Raw genomic sequence first — 26,601 nt, 5'->3', positions numbered from 1 at the left:
GGTGGCACCATAGCCTTTATCCTCCCTTTAACTTTTATGATGTGTCATGGGGTATATCCTATTCCATCACAACCTAACCTAACATTACATAACCTAACCTAACCCAGTGGGGCACATCCTACCAGTCCAAGGACCCCTGGACCCATATCCTTCTTTCTACTTATTGGGATTAATATTTAAAATCACAACAGAAATAAGACTATTGAAATAAGCACAAACAGTGGACTTTCATGTGCTAAAACGGATTTTGAGCGAAGCAGAAAATCTATTTTTGGGTGAGATAGCCATGTCGTCCTGATGGAAGGTTCCTTTAGTAGCTTCCTAAGGGTATATATGATTACAGTGGATAATCCCAGAGAATTAAACTAAAGTTGTTCCGTAACCGAAATACAAACCACGCTATTTACATTGGGTTTACCTTTTAGCGTAGCTGAAATGGCGAGCCATTAGAATTTAATGAGGGTGTATTACCCCCGCGCTAGTTAGCAGGGGGGTAGGGGAGTGGTAGCTAGCTACCCCTCCCCCCCTCACACACCGGTGAATTGCTTCTCTTCACTTTTGGCTCGGGCGATAGACAGACGTGTCTGTCTTCGTCCTCGCTTGGCAGCCATTATTTGTTTTGTCTTTACTTAATCACTTACTTTTCTTTTACTCAATATATATGTAAACATTTTTTCATGTTTATGTATATATTTGAGTATAGAAATCAGTAAGTTTCCTTTTCAGAGTTTGTGCTTGTGTGTGTAGTGTACGATATCTCCGTGGAGCCCTCGGCAGTTAGGCCACCATGGTGTAATTTTATGGGTCGTGATCGAGTTTGACTTCGGTCTTTCTCTCTCTCTCTCTTGAGGTCGTTCACCCTTTTACTACGCCTTTGTAGCTTCCTTCCCGTGTGGGGGGGTTGCTACGCCGTACGTTTTGTCTCAATTAGTTTATGAATCTAATTGTATTTGTTGATTTTTCAGCTTTGTAGAACGATTCCTTTCGGGGTTTTCGTTCTTTCTTTAGTGTTCATTCATTTTTAAGTTACATAATTACATAGTTACATAATTATAATTGTTATAATTCTGTGTTGGTTACAGCTCTCCTTCCGTGAGTGTAAGTGGTTGTGGGAGCACGTGCCTGTTGTGTAATTCTTGTGTTCCTTTCCCTCGGGATTCCTCTTCGGAGCCTTCCCGGTTGAATGAATGTTAACTAATGATTTTTGTTTTATTTTTCACAGTTACCGATCTAGTTCGTTTCTGTAATGTGACAACGGAGTGAGCTGTCTTGTTGAGACCTGGGGATTCGGCTGTTGCTGCCTCCCCTATAGATCTTCGTCAGGGGCGTGTCTCCTTCTCCTGGAAGTACTCCCGTGATGATTGACAGCTCTCCAGTTCATTTTAGAACACTCAGGAGGCTCGCCTCCTTGGGTGGGTAACTTTCCTTCCGAGGGAAATTTTTCGTGTCCAGGCTTGAATTTTTCCCCTTTGGGGGTTCTTCTCTTGCCTTTTTTTCGTGCGACTATGCTCGTGGTGCTGAGCGGTCGCACCTGCAGTTACGCTCAAGGGGCTGGGCAACTGCAGGAGCCCCTCTTCGGAGGATTGCTCCTTTTAGGTCACTGGCTGACCCGTCTCTTCTACGAAGTGTTTCTCTTTCGTTCGCGAGAGAGTACACTCATAGAGACTCCTCTTTGGAGGTCTCCTTTGCTGTTGTTGCTGTTGGCCGCCTTCGCCGTAAGGCTCACCGTCCGCTACGTCGTAAGGGCCTCCCATCTCCCTATAAGGGTGCTAAGAGGTGCCTTTTTGAATCTCCGTATGCAGCCTACAACTCCTTCTTCTTGATCTTCCGCCCCTGGTGCAGATGGACAGCAGTCTGACCTCGTCTTCTGACGGGCAACGGCCTTCCCGACGGGCAACGGTCTTCCGACGGACATCAGTCTCCCGACGGACAGACAACGGTCTTCCGACGGACATCAGTCTCCCGACGGACAGACAACGGTCTTCCGACGGACATCAGTCTCCCGACGGACAGACAACGGTCTTCTTACGGACATCAGTCTCCCGACGGACAATGATCCCTTCGGGGCAAAGGGTTGCCTCCCATGGGGGTTCTTCCCTTGCGTGTCAGGGTTCTCCTGCGCGCCCTTCTGCAGTGTTCTCTCCTGCTCAGTGTTAGCGCACAGGCGCTCTCCTGCTCATCAGTGCTTTCCTGATCGCTAGCGCTCTCCTGTTCGCCAGCGCTCTCCTGTTCGCCAGCGCTCTCCTGTTCGTCAGCGCTCTCCTGATGATCGTCTCTGCTGTTCCTGTTGGTTCCTGTTACGCGCCCTGTGCGCCCACGTTTGCCCTCGCGATCTAGAACTTCGGTTCAGGTCTTGGACAAGGACTCTTCTTCTACGCACAGGATTCCACGCGTTGCCTTCTGCTCGCCAGCGATCACCAGCTCGCCAGCGACCACAGACGCGTCAACGTTCGCCTGCTCGTCAGCGATCTCCTACGCGTCAACGATCGCCATCGATCTGCCACGCGTGTCAGTTCCCCTGGACACCATCAGTAGCGATCTAGCGCTCGTCTGCTGTGGACCACAATCTCCGGTAGCTGAGTCTTGCCGTAGATCTTCCTCCTGCTCGCCAGCGCTCACCTTTACTTCTGTCCTTCTGTGCGCCAGCTTTCTTCAATCGCCAGCGCACATCTGCACGCCCTTTTCTGCCACGCACCAATGGGCGCTAACGTTTTTTTCTGACCGTCTAGGATCGCCTGATTAACAGCTTGTTTCAGCGCTCACCTTCCTGATGCACCTGCGTGCCTTCTGTTAGCGCGATGCACACTAACCATCCCTAGTCTCTTACGCGTTAGCGATCGCCTACGCGCCCGCGCGATTCTTCGCCTGCGCGCTAGCGTTTTGTTAACGCACCACCGCTCGCCATCGCTTGCCAACGCGCCTTCACTCGCCTACGGGCCATCGCTCGCCAGAACGCGCCATCGCCCGCATACGCGCCATCGGTCTCCCGACCGCTTGTGCTCACCCGCGCGCCCACGTGCCTGCGCGTCCACACGCCCGCGCGCCTACGCTCATGCGCTCCAATGTTCGCCCGCGCGCGAACCAACGGTATTCCATCGCGCGGACCGACGGTGTTCTGTTGCGCGGACCGACGGTGTTCCGACGCGCGGACCGACGGTGTTCCGTCGCGCGGACCGACGGTGTTCTGTCGCACAAACCGACGGTGTTCCGTCGCGCAAACCGACGGTGTTCCGTCGCGCAAACCGACGGTGTTCCGTCGCGCGAACCTACGGTGTTCCATCGTGCGAACCGACGGTGTTCCATCGCGCAAACGTCGGCTTGATTCCTGCAGTATCCATTGCTCGTCTACGGGTCATCGCTCGCCGACCACCAGCTCTCGCCCATCTTACCACGCTCGCCCTCCTTCTGCGCTCCTTCTCGCACTTTCGTTTGTGCTCCTGCGTGCCCGCGCATGGGCGCTTCCACATTCGGCCATGCGCAAACCATTGATTTACCATCGCGCGAGCGCCAGGGCGATTGCGACCGCGATTCCCGTCGGGGTTTCGCAACATGGCCAGCCTGGCGAGTCTTCTGGAGCGTATTTCCAGAACACGGTCCTCACCCCGTAAACGCAGAGCATGGCACATGCAAGAGCAGGAAGAATCTTCAGGGAGGTCTGAGCAACATTCTTCTTTCCAGAACCTGGTTAGCCCTTCCCCGTCATTCCCTGGAAGGGTTTTGCCAGGGAGCTTTCCGTTCGAGATTTCTCCGTCGGCCAAGGGGTGACTGGTTTACCCCTTCCTCTTCTCCATCTCGTGAAAGGGGCTTACCAGGTCCTTTCCCTCCTCGGTTGCGACCCGAGGTTTTGTACAAGGAAGCTCCAGGAAGATCATGGGTACTTTCCTCCTCTCGGGCTCAAGCACCTTGGCGTTTCGTCGCCAAGTTTCGAACTTGCGGGCAAGCTCGACGTTGGACCATCTGGACGCAATGACCGAGGGCTTCCTCTTGGGTGTCTCATCCATGGATGTCGACAAACTCGGACACCCTTCCATCCTTGGGAAGAGCTTGTTTGTGCCCAAGGACAGAGACATAGACAGCGGTTGTGCGGAGGAAGTCGACTTCCGTTTTCACTCCTCCAAGGCGCTTTCTTCCAGACCCTGCAGGCCTCCAGCGCCTCTATCTTTCAGCCTCGTCGGCCTAAGTTATCGGTAGCTAAGACAAGGTGTCCAATAGCAGTCCCCTCCTGTCAGGAACAGGTAGCACGGGAGGCTCTCCCGGGGAGGCATAATCCTAGAGGGAGCGGCAGAGTTCACGAACTCTAGGATTGGCAACCCCCCCTTGCAGGTCTCACGCTGGGAGGATGCCTAAGGTTACTCATCCGGATAACAGCTTCCCGATGCCGATTCCTGCACGATCTCCATGATCAGCCAAGGATATCGCGCCTGCCGTCTCTGTCAGCGAATTCAGTGTCACTGAACCTCTATGCCATGGAGTCGGCAAGAGTTTTGCCCGTTTGGGCAGAATGATCCATGCCTTAGGAGTAGGTCCTCCATAGGATCGTCGACGGCTTCTCCCCCCGGCTTCTTCAGTCGATCCTTTCTCATAGGAAAGCATCTGAGACGGAAATTCCGTAGTCGAGCTCTCAGCTCTGATTAAGTTTGTTGAACAAACTTCGTCCAGCGTGGAACAGCAGAATCGATCAGACTGGTAACGAGGCGGCAGGACTCCTTAGGCCCTGGATCGGAAGGACGGGTGCTTTCAGTTTCCATTCCATCCATCTTCTAGGAAGCTCTTGGAATTTAGCCTAGACTACAGGTGTTCCTGCTTAAGATGCGGTGTGGCGATCCCGCCGTGGCATCGCAGGTTTTTCCCCAGAGAACTCCCTGCTTTCCTCATGGCCACTCAGGAGCAGGCTTCCGCCTCCTTCGCCTTTTGGAGGTCTGGTCAACTCCGGTAGGCTCGGGTTCGACCTTCTTCAACGCCGGGACAAGCTTCCGGATCCTTACCATGAGTGAGGCATCATGATAATTTGCTAGGAGCCTTCTCTACTTCTGCCTCAACATCTGGAGTATCTAGCCATGATATTGAGTCAACGGCCTTACCACGTTGGAATCCCCGCTTCTCATCCGTCCTGCGAGGTTAAGCAACGTCGGGTCTGGTCGGTACTTGGATGGGTGACCGCCTGGGGACGCCAGATGCTGTTGCCTCCTCCTCCGAGCCTTCCCTTCAGTTGGCTGTGGCAAGGCTGAGGAGAGTCGCAGTACCTGTTCTCAGTCAAGCAGAGCTTTCAGCCCTACCTTGGAACGTTTCCTAGGTCTCATTTCCTCATTGACCCGTCTAAAGTCCCGAACGGTCGCCTCAGGATAAGTTCCCTGTGGGGCGGCCCAAGTTCCGGTGGTTTCAAAGCAACGATTAACCGGACTTTCTGGCCCCTATGGGACCAGCGGAACGATTAGACCTGCATGGGTGTTGACCTATGGAACCTCTTGATGGGAGTGGATATTCTCGTCCTTTCCCCACATTTTTTATGCCGTTCTCGGACTCGGCAAAGAAAAGAGGGGGGGGGGGGCATGTTCCGGTTCAGGCCTATGGTCAGGACCTGAAGGATACCTCTCCATCATTCAGGCAGGCTTAGGGGCCGTAGTCTGGCCCCTCTACAGACCCTACAGCTCCTGCCGAGTCGCTCCGTGCGCGACGACTTCATGGTACTGGCGTATTCCAACCAGCAAGGGACGCATTTTCATACCTTCGCATCTTGCAGTAGAGATACTGAGATGATTTGAGATCCTCTCAATACCACTATCGGCTCGCTCATTCCGGGCAGAGGAATGTTCTCTCTGACTATCTGAGCAGAGCCTCGCGGATAGAGTGTACCTGGGGGTCTTTGGCCTTTAGTAACCAGTAAGTCCTGGCCTGGGGGACCTGATCGCGACAGCTTGGAACTTCAAGCTTCCGCTGTTCTTCCCCCCAGTCTCAGACCCCAAGACTCTTTGGCAAGATGCATTCCGGTGATGGTGGGACAACATCGACGCCTGCGTCTTCTTTGTTGTCTCTTGAGAATGGGTCTCGACAAGACCAGGTTGTCTGTCAACCTTTCAATGGCCCTGAGAGCTCCACTGGGACTATACGCAGAACGGTTTCCGGACCCTCTGCTTCCCCTGACGGAACTCCCGGGAGAGCTTCTTCCACGGCACAGGCTACTCAAACAACCACACTGCAACATCTTTCACGAGTCGGGGCATCGCTTCGGCTTCACGCCTGGAGACACTACGCCTCCTCCTCAAGAAGAGACAACCCGCTACAGTCGCGGGGCGGAGGTCGCATCATCTGCGATAGTCATCTGCAGGGGTCTACCAGGCGAAGTGGAGAGTCTTCTGTGGTTGGTGTCGTGGGAGATATACCTCTTCCCTTGAGGTCTCTTCTCCAGCAATAACGAACGTATTGCTTTTCGGCGGGAGGAAACTTCTTTCCGCTCTCGGCAGTGAAGCCTGTCGCTCAGCCTTTCCCTGGCCTTCAGGCTGAAAGGAATAAACTTTTTCCTTCCCGCTGGACCTTTCCTCGCTCATGCGAAGCTGCGAACGTCCCTGCCCCCAGTCGGAGTGAGACCTCCAACATGGAGCATGGTTCGGACTTTTTAGTCCCTTAAGAGATCTTCTCAAGACCCATTACGTCAGGCCTCTGATCGTATTCCGTCTTGGGGCTCCTGCTCACTCTGGCCTCGGCCAGTGTGTAAGCAATCTTCTTGGTCTCGTACAACTCCGCCCTTTTTAAGGAATGGGGGAAGGCAACATTCAGGTTCGCTCCTGAATTGTTGGCTAGACTCAGAATCTTGGGGTCCCGGCCCTTCGGTCCAATTCCTTTGGTCCAATTCCTTTAAGATTTCGAGTCACCATTCTGTATCAGATGACCCAAAACCTTCTCCTTCTTGCCAGTAAAGGAATCGAGGGGGTTATCTTTGGGAACAGCTGCAGTTTGTCCTCACGTGCAGCCGGGTTGGGAGCACAAGGACACGGGGGAGAGTCACCAGTATACCTCTTCAGCTCGGACTCAAGGACATTCATCTCGACCTGAATCCAGACCCTCCCCCGTCACGTCGCCCTACAGCACGATGTCGGATACATCGCAACGTCCCTCGCCTTCGAGTAATACTACTCTGTGACGCAGGTGCTGCAGGCTGGAGTCGGGAAGCGTCTAATGACCTTCGCAGCCGGCTTCCTGCAGGACGTGACCCACAGGAGTATCGATACGTTTCTATCGCTCTGTGGTGGCTACACAACAGCTGGTCTAACCTCAGGCTCCTTTTTGGACAGGTAGCAGAAGGTTGAGGGCATTGTTATCAGGTTTTAGTCTGCATGAACGAAAGAAGTATTTCTGGCCCTTACTTCTTTCTTCACCATCCCCTCTACTGGGAAGCAGCATCCTGGTCTCTGCATAGCTGACCTCAAACCTCTGCAGGTAAACCATGCTTCCTTGTGTTCCGAGTATTGAGTCAATACTGTCGCGTCCCCCATTCCCTGACGAGGTGGTATTGGGAACGTCCTAACCCAGAGTTCCTTCTGGAACTCCAGGTCAACTGCCTAGGACGGGTCACACTTCTTCCTTCACACACAAGCTTATATAGGCCACACGGTTCCTTGCGGAGCAAGGAACTTGTGAGGTGCAGGGACTCCTTTTCTCGAGTGCGACTCACTTGGATTCTGAGTTCCCGGGTAAAGCCAAAGCCAGTATGGCTGGGGACTTTCCACACTTCCTAAGGGGTAAGTCACCCAATGTAAATAGCGTGGTTTGTATTTCGGTTACGGAACAAATGACAAATTCGGAGATAATTTGTATTTTTCCTAACCATACAAACCTTTGCTATTTACATATATTTGCCCGCCAGCCCTGTCCCCCAAGACAAGTCCTACCTCTAATTCTAATGGCTCGCCATTTCAGCTACGCTAAAAGGTAAACCCAATGTAAATAGCTAAGGTTTGTATGGTTAGGAAAAATACAAATTATCTCCGAATTTGTCATGTTTCCAGAATTCTAACTTCTGGCGCAAGTACCCTTAAGGTTGTCCTTTAGGATATCGCATAATAACAGGGGACGTATTCTTGACACACCACATAGCTATCTGCACCCCACATAACGTTTACGCTTCGATGGGGGTAATTAGTGGCAAGATATGGGAGGAGCCGTTACAAAGTTTTCCTCCTCCATTACTGTTATGGGTACTCAGATGACGTCATATGCGACGCCATCTTGGCTGACATCATCACCGCCCGGCAACTCCATTCCTTTTGGTGTTAAGACCAGCCCCCATGATACAGTAAGATCAGGAGGGGGCCTGCTAAGGCCTTATAGAGAACAAAGGGCGGGTCCATCAGGACGACATGGCTATCTTACCCAAAAATAGACTTTTCGCTTCGCTCAAAATCCGTTTTCTGGGGTCAGGCCATGTCGTCCTGATGGAAGTGTACCAGAGCATTAATGTATCGTGGATTTTTCCCCTCCGTAGTGCCTTCGACTTCTAGACAATATTCCTTTGGTCTAATGACCCAAGAGACCTGTGACATTACCGGTATATGTCACTTCAGTCGAGCATGTACTATGTTACTGCTTCCTGCCCCCCAGCAGGGATGAGTCCTATTGGACTTGTGGAAAGTCTCGAAGTTGCATGATAAATGGAACTCACCCAGCATCAAGAAGTACCTGCCGGTCCCAGAGCAAGGTAATAGGTAAGGTAAGTATAACGTGTTGGAACAAATTACCTTAGGCTAGATGAGTCTGTTTCAGCGTAAGAACGATAGAATTCTATTGTTCAATTATCTTATACAGAATAGAGGGATAGTAAAACTCTCAAACAGATTTTTATTACAATATTAGGGCAAAATAAGACTCACGAAAACAATAAATTGATATATTAGCAATAAATGAGAATTAGCATACATAAAAATTAATGTAAATTTGTAATTAGAATGTAAATAAGTTACATAGTCTTGGAACATTAGCAGAAATGGTTGTGGTATCTGAAAAGGAAAAACTTGCCATCACACATGTCAGTTCCGCAGGAATTGTAATGTCTTTCTGAAAATGTCTTAGATACACTTCATGTTTGAAAACACGTGGCACAAGTGTTTAGTCTATGTGACTTCACCTTAGTATATTAGAACAGTCCATAGTGTCACCACGGTGACACAATTTTCACTATGTTGCGCACTAGTGTCAACACAGACACCCTTAGAGTTAGAGTCCCATATAACTCACTGTTCTTCGCAGCACGAAGCAGCAGGTTTTAGCACACTACCTGCAGCTACCACGTAGTGTTTAACTTCTTGCACCTGCTTCGCATAGTGTTTAAAGAACACTCTCGATGACTTCCATACTGTGAACGAGCGAAGACTCTCGAAGTCCATCAATTGGAAGAAATTCAAGGAAGAGGTGACTTTCCTGGGATCATGACCTGCGGGTGTACTGTCAGGATCCGCTCTGCGAATGAAATAGGTGATCTTTGCCCTTAGTTGTTTAAGTGACAAGTCGGAACCCAATGTTTCTCCTTTAAAGAGCTGTCCTCCTCCGAAGTCTGAAGTTCTTCGAGGATAGACCTTTAGACTCTCCACTGGACACAGGGAGATATCTTCCTTCAGAGGGCAGATTCTCCAGGGACCCCACCTCTTAGTGGGTAGCTCGTTCTTGGTGAGAAACGTTAGGTCAGGAAAGAGGGTGAGTTTGCCTGTTTCTGCAAACTGGATCTGGCCTGCTTATCTTGATAATACCACAATTTCACTGACTCTAGCCCCCCGAGGCTAGAGCAAACAAGAAAATCACTTTCTGAGTCAAATCTTTCAGAGGGCAAGTCTCATTGTCCAAACCTGAAGCAAAATGTAGCATCTTGTCGAGAGACCAGGAGATGGGTCTCGGAGGGGCTGCAGGCCTGTGTCTAGCGCATGCCTTCGGCAACTTGTTGAAGATTTCGCTGGACAGGTCTATTTGGAAGGCATAAAGTAAGGGTCTTGTCAGGGCCGATTTGCATGTGGAAATCGTGTTGGACGCTAAGCCTTGTCCATGAAGGTGAATGAAGAAGGACAAGCAGAATTCCATCGATATTTCCTTAGGATTTCTCGCCTTGACAAAGGCCACCCATTTGTTCCAAGATGACTCATATTGCCTTCTGGTAGATTTTGTTTTATATTCCTCTAAGAAGTCTAAGCTTTCTTTCGAGATCCCAAACCTCTTCTTGACGGCTAGGGAGAGAAAATCATGCGATGAAGGTCTCGGGTTTTCTGTGATGAAGCAAAGACAGTCGACTTCTGAACTTGTTGAGACAGAACTGGGTCCGGCAGGGGAATTAGCTTGGGTTGTAATTCCAGAATCAATGGGAACCAGTTGCTCCTGGGCCACTTGGGAGCCACTAGGGCTGCTATTCCTTGGAAGGATCTCAGCTTGGTGAGGACTTTTAGCAGAAGGTTGGGTGGAGGGAACAGGTAAATCTTGGTCCATCTGTTCCAATCCAGGGACATGGCGTCCACCGCTTCCGCTCGAGGGTCCTCGTATGGGGCCACGTAGCGAGGAAGTTTCTTGCTGTCGCTCATTGCGAAGAGGTCTATTTGCAGTTCCGGAACTTGTTGGGAAATGAAGGAGAATGAGTCGGCGTCTAGGGACCATTCTGATTATCGGGGCTGTCCTGGATAGAGCATCCGCTGTCACGTTGCGGAATCCTTGAAGGTGAACTGCTGAGAGGTGCCATCTTTTCTTCTCCACCAGACGGAAGATGGGCAACAACACTTGGTTGAGTTGGGGCGATCTTGAGCCCTGACGATTGAGACATCTGACCACTACAGTACGTCGCTGTCCAAGGTCAGTCGGATGTGGACTGAGGGACATGGGGACAGCCTCTTCAAGGTGAGAAAGACTGCCATGGCCTCCAAGATGTTGATGTGAAACGTCTTGAATAGGGGAGACCACGTTCCTTGAACTTGACGTTGATGGGAGTGACCCCCCATCCTTCTAGCGATGCGTTCGTATGACGACTGCGGGTGGAGGTAGTTGCAGAGGTACCGACCTCTTGAGCATCGTGGCCTCCGACCATGGCTTGAGGAGTGATCGTAGCCGAGTCGGCAGAGGTCTCTTGAGATCTCTTCGAGCGTTTGATGCGTATCTTCTCCAGACTCCCGATGCATCTTTTAGCTTTGCTCTTAGCACTGGGTCTGTCACTGAAGCGAACTGGAGGGAGCCGAGCACCCGTTCCTGTTGTCGTCTTGAAATTCGTTTGGATTTGAGAAGTCTCTTGACAGACCTCATTATTTCCTTTCTGTTCTTTAGCGGAATGGAAAGACGGTGTGACTGGAGGTCCCAATGGATGCCTAGCCATTGGAACTTCTGAGCTGGAGAAAGTCGAGACTTTTAGGTGTTTATCTTGAAACCTAGATGTTCCAAGAATTGGATCACCTTCTCGGAATCTTGCAGACATTCCTCTTCTGATGCTGCCCACACCAGCTAATCGTCCAGGTAAGCCATCACCTGGATGCCTTGTAGGTGTAGTTGTTGAACGATTGTCTCTGCGAGCTTCGTAAAGATCCTTGGGGCTATGATTAACCCGAAGGGCATGGCATGTGAAGACGTACTGTCTTCTTTGAAGCCTGAATCCTAGGTAGGAGGAGGTCTGGCGATTAATTGGAATGTGCCAGTAGGCGTCAGCCATGTCTATCGAGACTTTGTATGCCTTTTGAGGCAGTAGGGCTCGTATGTGCTGAAGGGTCAGCATCTTGAACTTGTTGTTCACAATGAACTTGTTGAGAGGGGACAAGTCTAGAATGACTCTGAGTTTGTCGGAGTCCTTCTTGGGAACACAGAATAGTCTTCCTTGGAACCTGATGGACTTTGCCCTCTTGATCACCTTTTTGTTTAAGAGTTCTTGGACGTATTCTTCCAGAACGTGGGTGGAGTGTTGGAAGAATCGGTGGAAAACTGGTGGTGGCGTCCTCCAGCTCCAGCCTAGTCCGTTCTTGATGATGCTGTGAGCCCAGGGATCGAAGGTCCAACGATCCTGGAAGAGGCGGAGTCTTCCTCCCACCGGAAGCATCTCATTGCTTCTGGTTTCCGGAGGGCTTACCTCCTCGACCGCCTGCTCCCCTGCCTCCTCTCCCTGTGGAGGGACGTCAAGAGGAGTCTCTACTTGTGCCTCTACCTTTGGGACGAAAGGTAGTAGCCTGCCTCTCGAAGGCGGACATGAAGGCTGGTGACTAAGTCACCATCGGCTGGGGTACCAGTTGGAAGGTTTGTTGGGGCTGAGCCACCAACTTGGGAGCAGCGGTCACAGGAAGCTGATGTTTAGCCTGACGTGGCTGTGACCTTGGTCTCTTGGACTTCTTCTTCGGTTGGGGGCCCCTCATCCGGAGAAGATTTCCGTTTCGATGACATGCCCCACTTTTGGAGAAGGTTCCTGTTTTCCGTGGCAGCTTTGTCAACGATCTCCTTAACCAAGTCATTGGGAAGAGATCTTTTCCCCAAATGTTGGAGGAAATCAGCTTCGTTGGTTGGTGTTTGACAGCGGCTGACATAAACACGAACTCTCTGCAGGCCCTCTGTGCTCTGACGAAGCTATAGAAGTCCTTCGTCAGGGTCGCTAGGTGGGTCTAGGCTAAGACCATGAAGACACCTGGGGTCCTGTGTTCACCAGCCATTGTCTCCATTATCACTTGGAGGGAAAGAGAGGCAGCCAGCCTCTCTTATGTATCCTGCTCCCGACAAAGGAGATACTCTGAGAGCTTGGGGAGGTTCTCACTGAACTGACGTCCAGTGATGTCTGCCTCCAACTTTCCCACAGAGAAAGTTAACTGGATGTCCTTCCAGTTCTTGTCGTGGGGGAGGGAGAGGGGCCTACATTCTTCCAATGTAGGGCAGGATTTCCCCTCCTCCACCGCCTTAAGCACTGCCAGGAGAGACTTCTCCGCGAAGAGGAAGTCCATGGTGCTTGGAGCAAGAAAGGACAGGTGTTTCTTGCTAAGGGCCAGCACCTTAGAGTTGGTGTAGCCCTTGTCCTTCAAGCAACCGGCTAGCAGGGATTGAGCCTTTGCATGGTCAAACACGATGACTTCCTTCGGCTCAGTTTCTTCCTTAGAAACGGGTTCTGATTTGAGGCGTATAAAGCAGTGTGGGTACGCCTCAAAGCTAGGCCAGAATTCCACCTCTTCAAGGGGGACGGCGCCTAGCTTGTCGTTGATTACGATCTTACCGCTGGTGATGGGCATGTACTCGCCATGCCTCCACGTGTTGGTTACGGAGCAGGTAGGAAGGTCCTTGATGTTCAGCCTCCTCTGAGGCTCGTGTTGCTTCGTCAAGCGAAGGATTTCTTTCTTGAAATCCTCATCCCTCTTGCGGAACCTCTCCTCGAGGATCGCCATCATGGCCTGGAAGTTGTCCATGGGATCGTCCGTTCTTGTGGGCATAGGAGTGGACGATGTAGAGGGGATTGGTTCCGAGATGACTACGAAGGCTACGGAGGGCGCAGCGGCGTCCTCTTCTTCGGAGTCAGGAGCCGTCATAGGTTCCTCTTCTTGACCCTCGGCCATAAGGGTCCTCTCGGTGGTGTCCGACACCTTCGACATCCTGTCATCGTCGAGATGAATGTCTTGAAGTGCGTCCGAAACGTCTGGGTTGAAGGTCAGCTGGACGCATGGAATCTCAGGTTTTGGAATGACAGCATCCGCAAGGTGTGCAGACAAAATGCCGACGGACATAATGTCGACGTACATAATGTCGACGTACATAATGTCGACGGACATAATGTCGATGGAAAAAATGTCGACGGACAAAATGTAGACATTTGTTAGAGTAGGACAAAATGTCGACGACTTATTTCATTTAGTTATATATATACTACATCTTCATTTATTTATTATTTCCTGATAATTCATATACATTATTCTTAATTTTGTTTGTTCACCCATAAAGATTATGTTTCTTGTTGTCTATCAAATGAATTAATTTATATATTCCTTCGACTGGAAGTGCACCACTTTACCAACAGATATCGAACAGTCGTTGGATCTAAACTTAATTAGCATAGCTTTACTATGTGAAATTCCCTTTATCATTATCATTATCTTTTTTTATTTTTATATTTTCATTTTATTTTTTTTTCTATTTTTAATTTTCTTATTTTTTTATTCTTTTATTTTTTTTTTTCATTATTTATTATTTATTATTTATTATAGTAATGAATCATAACAGGGTTCAATTGTACAACTAAAAAATTATGTAAAACAATTTATTCAATAAAAGGTTGATACAAAAAAATAATGAGCAAAAAAATTTAATTCTAAAAAGTGGTACAACAGATATTGAACACAAAATTTATCTTTTAATAACAACATAGTTCTAGAAAGTGTTAAAAATTATTTGCAACTGCTCTTAAAAATTGTTTCCCTTGATCGGGATGAAAGTTTGTGACCAGGTTCTTCAATCGTTCGTTGATTCTAACATATTTTATGTTCTGCCTTCCAATCCCTCTCCCATTGGTTAGTAGCGCTAACAACATTTCTGTATTTGCTTGTTCTTTTTTCAATTTTTCTACAGATGCATGCTTAATCACCATTCTTCTGTTAAGGACAATATGCCACCCTTCAAGTGCATTATTCGTGAGTGGCAAGTCATCTGCAACAAGACTATGAACTGACCATAGCTGAATTTCATAACGGGGTTTACGTCGTCGTCCACGTTGAACTACACCTAACCAGGTCACTTCAAAATACGTCAAAAATTCGTCGAGAACACATTCTGTTTCTTCCGTTAGAGATGCAATGAGCTCTTCAAAAAAAGCATGTACATAATCAGAGGGAACAAATTCCAATGCCTTAAATTGCTTTATGATAAATGCATTACTGGTTTCAGTATACCAATATTGTAAACCCAAACGACTGGATTTTACGCCACAGACATTGACCAAAATGGAAAAAACATCCATAAACAATAGCATCTGGAAATATCTTCCTTATACTAGTAATAGCGGCTATTTCGAAATCAATGCTGATTGAGGTTGGGTTCGTCTTGCGGTCTTTCAAAAATTTAAAAATGAACTCGTAAGTTTGCTCATCCTTTTTGCTAGTAAGGTAATAAACCATTGGTAGTGTTTTGTTATTTGTAACAAGGGCATGAATAGTATACAGTTGCTTCCCAACAGGAGGAGAATCAAACGTCCCATCGCAAAGCCATGTTGAATAGGTTTCTAACATTCTTAGATTGTTAGACGTTGAGTAAAGAAGTTTTTTGCGGCCTTTGTTAGTTTTTGTTATGTTATATCCATTATAGCTATGGGCAGGCCGAAAAAATGGTTTCACTATACTGCAGATCTTGGAGAAATAATAAAATTTGAAATTTCTTTATTCGTTGAGAATTTGAAAAGTCTTATCGTTTAGAATACATAAGTTTGAGTCATTAAATTGTTTGCAAAGCAAAACTAGACAATTACCGGTGTTGGAAAAATAAATAAACAACAACTGAGCTTTGGCAAATATGTATACAACAAAAGTGTTATCTTTCGTTAGCATAAAAAAAAGTTATTATTATTATCATTATTATTATTATTATTATTATTATTATTATTAGTAGTAGTAGTAGTAGTAGTAATATTATCATTATGTTTATTATTATTATTATCACTATTATTATAATGCTCGTTAACATTACGTCCATCGACATTTTGTCCTACTCTAACAAATGTCTACATTTTGTCCGTCGACATTTTGTCCATCGACATTATGTCCGTCGACATTATGTCCGTCGGCATAATGTCCGTCGGCATTATGTCCTACAACCCATCCGCAAATGTTAGGGAAGAGCATAGCTCTCATCTTCTAACTAGGATGGTAAGGCCCTGTGGCGTTCATTCGGAAACCACACTCCCACTTGCTATGTCCCTTGACTCCGCAGACTTGGGAGCCTCGAACGCCTCGTTGAGCAGGTCCTTGCATGTCGTGCATATCTGCGGGTCCCAGTACCTCAGAGATCCCTGGTTGACGGAGCAGCTGGCGTGGGTTCAACACGCCAGATGGCCGTAGAAATCACGGCGCCGAACGCTGCAGAAGGCGCTCTCACACCGGATGTACTCCTCCTGTAAAGAAAGAAAGGGTACATGAGTATGCGGGAGTCTATATGTTAGACTTGGAATAATTTTAGATTAGCCTTAATGTAATTTTAATTATAATATAAGATTCCTTTCCAAGTGTAAGCTTAGGATAGGTAAGCTGGAAGTGAAATAGGAAAGACACATACTTATGAATCCCGCCCAGCCAATTGCCGCAACCTTTCTCCACTACTAATTCTAGGGCTTCCATCAAGGTAGGCCCTAAGGAGGAATCTAGCCCGCAGGCTTAGAGTAGCGTAAGTAGCACTTCCTCCAAGGGATTAGTACCGGTGAAAGGGGAGAGCCGATGACCAATCAGCATAAAGAAAAGGGGAGAATATTAATCCCCAATTCAAGTAGGTCCCGGCAAGGGATTGCGCATGGATGCACAGAGTATGCTAGAAAATTAGCTATTGCATAACTATACACCATAGTTTTCTGTCTAGGGTATGTACTATACCACAGATGTACTGGCTACTGTATACAGCCATGCAACAGACACTGCCGGCGCACTGCCGGCAGGGTTAGTGCAAGAGGATGGTCCACTGTCGCAACATGTAAATTAGGTGGAGCCAGCGCACCGGCGTCCCGCCGGACTGCTGGAGGCATGCCGGCCACCGGCGCACCGCCGGCGGAGGGTAACCCATTCCAACCATCATTCTATGTGGCAGGGAAAGGGAGACAACCCCAAGCATTGTCGGTGACATGCCGGGGGCCGCCGGCGGCTGGCAGGCAACCGACTGAAGGTACACCTAACCTGTCATCGTTCCATGTGACTGAGAGGAGACCTAGGCTACACTGCCGGCAGAGTCGTGCGACAGTGGGCCGGCACTAGATCGGAGAGAAAGAGAAAGCAGTGAAGGAAGGGGAGGGGAGGGCGGCAGCTCACTACCCTAACCTTGCCTTCCTCAAGAAGGAGGGTTCAAATGGAAGGAAGAACATATTATGATCAGGCCTTCCATCCAATCGTAGCTCAGCTGTCGGTCGGTTAAGGCTGCGGGTGGCGATCCAAGGGAGGACCGAAGAATGCTCTATGACAGCAGGGAGGTCTCCCGCCGGCGATAGACCTGCCGCTATGCTATCCCATAGCAGTATCATGCAAGGGAAGCTAAACGGCTTGGCCCAGCAGGCGAAAAGACCGGGCCGACCCCACAACCCATCGGTATTCAGTGAATTGTAGGACGGTGGACTGGGGTGTGATGGCTAGGCCATCACCAAAGGACAGAGGGGGAGGGAAAGGGTCCTGTGTAGGGGTGTAGGGGTTGGTGTAAGCCTTCCCCGACACCCTAAAGGGGACTCTTTCGGTACCGGCACCACCCCAGGTATAGGGAGAGTTCGTTCTCCAGCCTAGGGTGGGTTAGTACAGTTAGGGAATGGCATTGACAGGCTGTCCCAAACTATAAAGAAACAGAATCCTTAAGCCTGCTTAACCTAGTCTAGGGAATGCATATCTCCTAGCCCAGGGTAGGCAAGCGCAGGACAAGTCACTAGGCCACAGGGAGGAAGGGTTTCGTAACCCAGCGGGAACCAATAGGAGAGTTCATTCACCTATTGGGGTAGCTGGGGGCAAACGACGGGTATTCTGAGGTTCTGACCCGAACTCAAAGCTCATGTACTATGGCTCTGGGAAGGGAAAGAAAATCCTAGCCTAACCTTACCAGAATCACAATTCAAGGTAAGGAGCGCTAGGATGTAGCCTAGGCTACCTCAGAGGGAGGAGAGATTACCTTGTATGTAAAGGTAACCGGGGAGGTGCGAGAGTATACTAAAGTCCCTAAGCTATTAGGTTAGGTGCAGGGGAATCGACTACCTTGATCATCAAAACCCCTTGTATACTTCCTAGAAGGAGGAAAACCCATGTGCAATCACTGAATCTTATATGTATAATTGCCTAATATCTTCATTTAATTAAAATAACACCAGGAACACATATTATATCAGGCACAAAAGTAAACTAAAGTGCCTAGGCTAGCATCTCTAGCATCATAAAATCGGCTACCTACACTCGCCGAAATTAAGGAATACTATCGGCATAATATAACTAATTCCTAGCAATGAAGACTAAATAACTAATACTGATAATTAGTTAAGAAACCAGGACAGTCGTTCTGGCCAGCTAAATAAAGCATACGATGCGAACGACAGCGTCGGCGACGCCTCTGGTTAGGCAATAGCTCCGCCACAAAACACAGTATATTTCGATAAAAAAGCGTTACTTTAAGGCCAGAACTAATTTATACAGTATAAGAATTAAATACTCAACTTTCCAGAGACAGAAGAGGCTGAAGATTGCGACATGGCTGCAGTAAATAGCGAAACAACTGGGAAAAACACCTGGTCAAACACGCTACTACAAAAGGAATGGAGTTGGCGGGCGGTGATGACGTCAGCCAAGATGGCGTCGCATATGACGTCATCCGAGTACCCATAACAGTAACGGAGGAGGAGAACTTTGTAACGGCTCCTCCCATATCTTGCCACTAATTCCCCCATCGAAGCGTAAACGCTATGTGGGGTGCAGATAGCTATGTGGCGTGTCAAGAATACGTCCCCTGTTATTATGCGATATCCTAAAGGACAACCTTAAGGGTACTTGCGCCAGAAGTTAGAATTTTGGAAACCTTTAGTTTAATTCTCTGGGAATATCCACTGTAGTCATATATACCCATAGGAAGCTACTAAAGGAACCTTCCATCAGGTCCTGACATGGCCTGATCCCAAAAAAACAAATTTGGTATTGATTTTTTCTCAAAACTAAAAAATGTGTTGAATTGATAAGGCTGTATGTAAAAAGTATTGTTACGCAAATGGCAGTAATTACAGTACTGTACATTGATCAACTTTTGGGTAAACAGTTCATTTCTGAGAGAAAGAATGTATAATTAAGGCAAAATAAAAATTTACATCTACTGTAGCCCCATAAAGAGAAAAACTAAACTAAAACAGTAAAAGTGTTAACTTAATTTCATTAGTGAATTTTTTTTATTATCTTCAGAATAATTGAATAGATGATTAGAGCAAGAAAATTCAGGAAATAATGAAGGGTTTCTATTTTATTTCAGTAGGGGCAAAATTTTTTTAATGGTTTACTTCATTAATTTTATTTTAATTTTCAGCTTTCCCAAGACCCCAAAACTTTATTTCATAGAATTAAAGACGAAAAAACTTATCACTTCAAAAATGCCTACTGCAGAAGCAATGACACTCATGTTCATCGTTGTGATCATCTTTACAATATTTCTGATTATTACCTGTCTGAAACGGCAAGTTGGTCGAATAAGAGACAGATCCAAGAGGGATCCGCATATACCAGGTTCAGAGGCCAAAAAGGTAATTATTATTTGTAGTTTTTACACCCAGGTATTTATAGATAATCATTTTATCACTGTACTGTATATACAGGGATTCTTCATGTAGTATTCCCAGCTACCAAAATTTTTTAAGAATAATTGAAAAGTATATCTACTCTGGTACAGTAAATAACATTCAAATACTGTACCATTAACTCATGTGAATAAATATATAACTAAATGGAATGTTAAAATAGCATATACCCTTTACACTATAGGGTATTCTTACCTCAAGTGCATACTTGTAGATTAGTTAATCAACTGTTTTGGTAATTGCAGATTAAAGCATATGCAAAATGACAAATTCGGAGATAATTTGTATTTTTCCTAACCATACAAACCTTAGCTATTTACATTGGGTTTACCTTTTAGCGTAGCTGAAATGACGAGCCAATAGTTTTTAACGAGGGTTAATTACCCCCGCGCTAGTTAGCGGGGGTAGGGGAAGGGTAGCTTGCTACCCCTCCCCCCCACACACCGGTGATTTGCTTCACTTCACTTAGAGGTAGGACTTGACTTGGGGGCCAGGGTTGGCTGGCAAATATGTGTAAATAGCTAAGGTTTGTATGGTTAGGAAAAATACAAATTATCTCCGAATTTGTCATTTGTTCCGTAACCGAAATACAAACCACACTATTTACATTGGGTGACTTACCCCTTAGGAAGGGTGGAAAGTCCCCAGCCTTACTGACTTCGGCTTTGCCCGGGGACTCAATCCCTCAGTGAGTAGCACTTAAGAGAAAGAGCCCCTGCACCTCACAAGTTCCTTGCTTCGCTAGGAACGAGTGGCCTACATAAGTTGTGTGTGGAGGAAGGTGTGACTCGTCCTATGAAGTTGACCTTGAGACCTTTAGATAGGAATCTAGGATAGGACGTTCCCAATACCACCTCGTCAGGGTATGGGGGACGCAACAGTATTAAGCTTAATACTAGGAGCACAAGGAAGCATGGGTTACCTGCAGAGGTCGAGGTCAGCTATGCGAGGACCAGGATGCTGCTTCCCCAAGAGAGGGGAGAATGAAGAAAGAAGTAAGGGTTAGACATACTCTTTCATTCACGCAGACTAAAACCGGGTAACAACGCCCTCAACCTACTGCTACTTGTACATAAAGGAGCCTGAGGTTAGACCAGCTGTTGTGCAGCCACCACAGGGCCGATAGAAAACGTATCGAGGCTCCTGTGGGTCACGTCTTGCAGGTAGTGGGCTGTGAAGGTTGTCTGACGCTTCCAGACCCCAGCTTGAAGCACCTGCGTCACAGAGAAGTTTCTCTTGAAGGCCAGGGACGTAGCAACACCCCTGACATCGTGTGCCCTAGGGCGACGTGACGGAGGAGGGTCTGGATTCAAGGCATGGTGGATAACCCTTCGAATCCAAGCTGAGATAGTGTTCCTGGTGACCCTCCTCTTAGTCCTGCCTGTGCTCACAAACAATGCTCGCACTTGAGGACGGACTGCAGCCGTTCTCTTCAAGTAGTGCCTCAGACACCTCACTGGACATAGTAGCAGCTGGTCTAGGTCGCTTGTTACAGAGCGGAGACTCGCGATCCTGAAAGAGTCGAACCGAGGATCCGGCACTCCAGGATTCTGAGTCTTGGCTACAAACTCAGGGACGAACCTGAACGTTACCTCCCCCCATCCCCTTGAATGGGCGATGTCGTACAAGAGACCATGAAGTTCACTAACCCGCTTGGTCGAAGCCAAAGCGAGCAGGAAAGCCGTCTTCCAAGACAGGTGGCGATCGGAGGCCTGGCGTAATGGTTCGAAGGGAGGTCTCTTAAGAGCCCTGAGGACCCGAACCACGTTCCAAGGAGGAGGTCTCACTTCCGACTGGGGGCAGGTAAGCTCATAGCTACGTATGAGTAGAGAGAGTTCTAGCGAGGAAGAAATGTCCACGCCTTTCAGCCTGAAGGCCAAGCTTAAGGCTGAGCGATAGCCTTTCACTGCTGAGACAGAAAGGCGCATTTCCTCCTGCAGATAAACGAGGAAGTCCGCTATTGCTGGAATAGTGGCATCGAGTGGAGAGATACCCCTCCCACGACACCAACCACAAAAGACTCTCCACTTCGCCTGGTAGACTCCCTCAGAGGACCTTCGCAGGTGCCGAGACATTCTCTCCGCAACCTGTTGCGAAAAGCCTCTCTCCGTGAGGAGACTCTGGGTACTCTCCAGGCGTGAAGCCGAAGCGAGGCCACGGCCTTGTGAGGGACGTTGGAGTGGGGTTTTCTGAGAAGCTCGTGTCGTGGAGGAAGTTCCCTCGGGAGCTCCGTCAGGAGCTGCAGAAGGTCCGGGAACCATTCCGCGTGATGCCATAGCGGAGCTACTAGAGTCATTGAACAGTTGACCGATAGTCTGGTCCTGTTGAGCACCCTTCTCATCAGACAGAACGGTGGGAAGGCGTACACGTCGATGTTGTCCCACCGTTGCTGGAAAGCATCTTGCCAGAGTGCCTTGGGGTCCGGGACTGGGGAGCAGTACAGAGGCAGCTTGAAATTCAACGCTGTCGCGAACAGGTCCACGGTCGGGGAACCTCACAAAGTCAGGACTTTGTTGGCTATCTGAGGATCCAAAGACCACTCGGTACTCACTATCTGCAAGGCCCTGCTCAGACTGTCGGCGAGCACATTCCTCTTGCCAGGAATGAAGCGAGCTGATAGGGTTATCGAGTGGACTTCGGTCCACCTCAGAATCTCTACTGCAAGATGGGATAGCTGCTGCGAAAAAGTGCCTCCCTGCTTGTTGATATAAGCCACTACCGTGGTGTTGTCGCTCATCACCACCACGGAGTGACCCGCCATGGTCCGTTGGAACTGTTGAAGAGCCAGAAAGACGCCTTCAACTCTAGCAGGTTGATGTGCAGGCACTTTTCTGATTCTGACCAAAGGCCTGAGGTCCTCTGGTTTAGAACGTGTGCCCCCTACCCTTCTTTTGACGCGTCCGAAAACAGAGTAAATCCCGGGGGGAGGACGAGAAGACTCACTCCCTTCCGCAGGTTCTCGTCGACTAGCCACCACCGCAAGTCCGTCCGTTCCAAAGATCCTATCGGGATCAGAATGTCCGGGGAATCGGATCCTTGATTCCACCGGGACTTGAGCTGCCACTGCAGGGATCTCATCCTGAGGCGGCTGTTTGGAACCAGACGAGCTAGGGAGGATAGGTGACCTAAGAGACGCAACCACGACTGGGCGGGGGAGCTCTTCTCGCCTGAGGAAGGGTTCCGCCACCCTCCTCAGCCTTGCTATCCTGTCGTCTGATGGAAAGGCTTTGTGGAGATTGGTGTCTATCAGCATGCCTAGATAAACCAGTCGTTGGGACGGCTGCAGAGAGGACTTCTCGAGGTTTACCACGATCCCCAGATCCTGGCAAAGACCTAGAAGCCTGTCTCGGTGCCGAAGAAGGGTCGACTCCGAGTCTGCTAGGATCAGCCAGTCGTCCAGATAACGAAGGAGACGAATGCCGTTCCTGTGCGCCCAAGATGAAATCAGGGTGAACACTCTGGTGAACACCTGATGAGCTGTGGAGAGACCGAAACACAGCACCTTCAACTGGTCGGGGAACCTCAAAGTCCTGTCATCGACCTCTCAGCTCTGACTTTGTGAGGTTCCCCGACCGTGGACCTGTTCGCGACAGCGTTGAATTTCAAGCTGCCTCTGTACTGCTCCCCAGTCCCAGACCCCAAGGCACTCTGGCAAGATGCTTTCCAGCAACGGTGGGACAACATCGACGTGTACGCCTTCCCACCGTTCTGTCTGGAAGACAGATGGATTGGGATCTGGAAGTATGCGTTCTTTAGATCCAGTGTGCACATGAAGTCTTGTGGTTTCACCGCAAGTCTGACTGTGTCCGCTGTCTCCATGCTGAACCGGGTTTGCTTGACAAACCCGTTCAGAGCTGAGAGGTCGATGTCAGGTGTCCAGCCTCCAGACGCCTTCTTTACAAGAAAGAGTCAACTGAAGAAGCCTGGGGAGCCGTCGACGACCTCCTGGAGAGCACCCTTCTTGAGCATGGTCTCGACTTCGGCCCGAAGGGCCAGCCCCTTTGCCGATCCCGTGGCATAGGAGCTCAACGACACTGAATTCGCTGTCAGGGGAGGTTGAGATGTTGTGAACGGGACGCGATAGCCTTGGCCGATCACTGAAACCGTCCAAGCATCGGCCCCGTGTTGCTGCCACCTGCGGACGCAACGCTGAAGGCATCCCCCCACAGGTGGACACGCAGGGGGACTGCCACCCCTAGGGTTTGCGGCCGCTACCCCTAGGAGTCTTGCCTCCCCTGGAGGACTTGCCGCCCCTCTTGACCTTGGCTGGAAAGGGCTGGGGCTTAGACACTCTTAGTTATTATTAGATATAGAATAAATAAGGTTTTCACAGAAACACTTTCGTAAGTTCTTAAGCCATATACTAAGTGAAAATAATCAAAACAAACGTAATACACTGGCGGAGCTGTGAATAGTGGCGGGCTACGGGAAAGACTGCTTGCAATAATACCAGATAATTAAAATATGAAATGCATGCCACATGAGATAATATAAATGCTACATAGTATTCCCTAAGCTCCAATAAACGAGAATACTTGCATACATGTATTCCTAACACAACATATATGCTGAATGTGTATTAGCAATAAAGGTACATATAACAATGATACAGTAATCATATATATGGAAATAATTATAATGATAATCCATCACCTCCCCCTCCCCTTTGCGTTCAATGAGCTATATGAACGGGTATGGCGTCTCGGTGAACGCCGATACTCAGCTTGAGTGCCACTTTGCTGTTGTTGACTAGTATCAGGGACAACACCCTTCTTCTTTGGAGATTGCTGTGTCTCGTCAGGCAAATGTGAAGGAGAATGAGGTACAGGGCGTAAGAAACGGCGGTTACGCCATAATATTCTTCCTGAGGGTAACTTCACGTGGTAGTCTCGTGACCTACCAATGCCCATAATAATGCCAGTCTTATCCCATCGCTTGGAGATAGGGTCTTGGATACGGACATTATCATTGAGTTTGAGTGGTTCCAAAGGGTGTGCATGGCTGTCGTACCTTATTTTGGCTGCTTCTGTATGTGATGCTACACGAAGGTCATATTCATTTGCTTTTTCTTGCCATTCCTGCTTGAATGATGATGCATGGGCTGGGATGCATGATCGAAGGGCTTGGCCATATAATATCTGCGCTGGAGAAAGGCCAGCATAGTTAGGAGTATTCCGTATTTCCAATAATCCTTTGTCGAAATCTTCGGTGTCGATGTTCCCAGAAGGTGCTACTTTTAGGATAAAATGTTTGACCTTCTTCACGGCTGCTTCGGCATGGCCATTACTTTGGGGATAGTAAGGTGTGGATATCACATGTTGAACACCCCATCGGGTAAGAAAATTCTTGAATTCTGAGCTGGTGAACTGAGGTCCACCATCTGTCCTCAGCCTTACTGGAACACCTAAGTCTCGGAAGATGTGACTGAAGTGTCGTGTTGTTACTTCCGCTGTAGTATTGGTACCAAATTTTACAACTACAGGCCATCCAGATAGTCTGTCAACATACACCAGGAAAGATTTCCCAGCAACACTGAAGAAATCAGCCGATACTGATTCGAAGGGACGAGAGGGGTTTTCGTTGCATAATAGTGGTTCCTGCTGTTGGCTTGGCTGCATTATCTGACATGGCTCACAGGCATGGACAGTATTTGCTATGTCTGAATTAATACCAGGCCAATATACAGTCTGCTTAGCCCGACGCTTAGTCGCCTCCACTCCACAATGGCTGTCATGAAGGCGTCTTAAAATGCTGCGTCGCATAGCTTAGGGAATACTATGTAGCATTTATATTATCTCATGTGGCATGCATTTCATATTTTAATTATCTGGTATTATTGCAAGCAGTCTTTCCCGTAGCCCGCCACTATTCACAGCTCCGCCAGTGTATTACGTTTGTTTTGATTATTTTCACTTAGTATATGGCTTAAGAACTTACGAAAGTGTTTCTGTGAAAACCTTATTTATTCTATATCTAATAATAACTAAGATGGTGCAGTGATTGATTTGCCATAAGTGAATTTTGATCATTTAGTGAACTTATCCAACCGGCCTGGACAATGCAAGAAGTGTTTGTGTTCATCGTAACCAAGTTCGTTAGCAGTTGTGAACCATAACTTTGTTTGGATGTATACACTGGCAGTGACTTTGTTTTGTGATTACAGTGACTCTATATAGGGCTGTGTTTATTTTAGCAATCTGAGATTAGAGCTAATGTGCGTCGGCCATATGCAGAGGCCGGAACAAGAGCGTCACATTCATACTCAGCTGCGTTCGAGGGGAGACTAACACTTTCTTAACTGCCGGTGCCTGCTTCGGAGCCTTACGAGACTGCTGCTGCTGTTGCGGCGGAGCTGGAGGCTTATAGGGCCGAGCTGTAAGGGCCCTATGGAGGAGGGAGTCCTAGATTTCCTCCACCTCTCAGCCGTTCGCTCCATATCCTGTGGCTCGAACAGATTCTCCCCAAGAAGGGAAGCATGTCTGAGCCTACAGACATCCACGGCGGGGACCTTCGGGTGGAATCTCTCGGTTACCGCATCGCGCCGCTTCAACACCGAGTTGGCCCACAGGGTGATGACCTGGTGCGCCAGGAACTCGATGGAGCGGGTGCCCGAGAGTAAGAAGGTCTCCAGGGCCTTCCTATTGGTCTCCTTAGACAAGTCCTCGGAGCGCAATAGGATGCCCAGAGTTCCTAGCCATATATCCAACCACGAAGTGGCCTGCATGGCGCACTTCGCTACCTTCTCATGGCTCAGGATCTCCGACGCCGAGAACGACACCTGCCGGGCAGAGAGCATCTCGAGGGGAACTCCCTTAGCCAGCTCCTCCACGGAGTGATGGAGAGGAAGAGCGAGACTGGACTCACCCAAGATCTCAAAACACCTCCTCTGCTGGAGACGAGGAGGAGGGATGAGTTTGTTCCCGGCAGAGGAACGACTGGAGGAGGCAAGAATCGCGAGCTGGGCGTTGGCCCCGGCTCTGGCGCTCTTCAGACCCCGAGACCAGGGCAGAGCCGCACTGGACTTAAGGGCTTTCTGAACGTCGAACACTTCGTCCAAGACTGTGTCCTTGCCTTCTCGGGGGGCGATCACGGGGTCCATGAACCCGTTGAGTTGCCTCATTAGGCTCAGGACC

The 26,601-nt window shown here is 48.7% G+C and overlaps 1 protein-coding gene and 1 pseudogene across 1 annotated transcript in view; both read left to right on the top strand.

The window, feature by feature from the left end:
- Positions 1–26,601, top strand: part of LOC137657811 (protein C1orf43 homolog) — a 127,964-nt gene that overhangs the window by 27,268 nt on the left and 74,095 nt on the right. The window contains exon 2 of the mRNA XM_068392339.1: positions 19,201–19,414. Within this exon, the coding sequence (XP_068248440.1) occupies positions 19,265–19,414 (150 nt within the window). The 5' untranslated portion in view covers positions 19,201–19,264. The remainder of the gene's footprint in view (positions 1–19,200; positions 19,415–26,601) is intronic.
- Positions 5,068–5,186, top strand: LOC137658066 (5S ribosomal RNA; annotated as a pseudogene).

The sequence above is a fragment of the Palaemon carinicauda genome, chromosome 18 (assembly GCF_036898095.1).
Source record: "Palaemon carinicauda isolate YSFRI2023 chromosome 18, ASM3689809v2, whole genome shotgun sequence".
Lineage (NCBI taxonomy): Eukaryota > Metazoa > Arthropoda > Malacostraca > Decapoda > Palaemonidae > Palaemon > Palaemon carinicauda.
The sequence above is the reverse complement of the archived record's forward strand: the minus strand, read 5'-3'. Positions and strand labels throughout refer to the sequence as shown.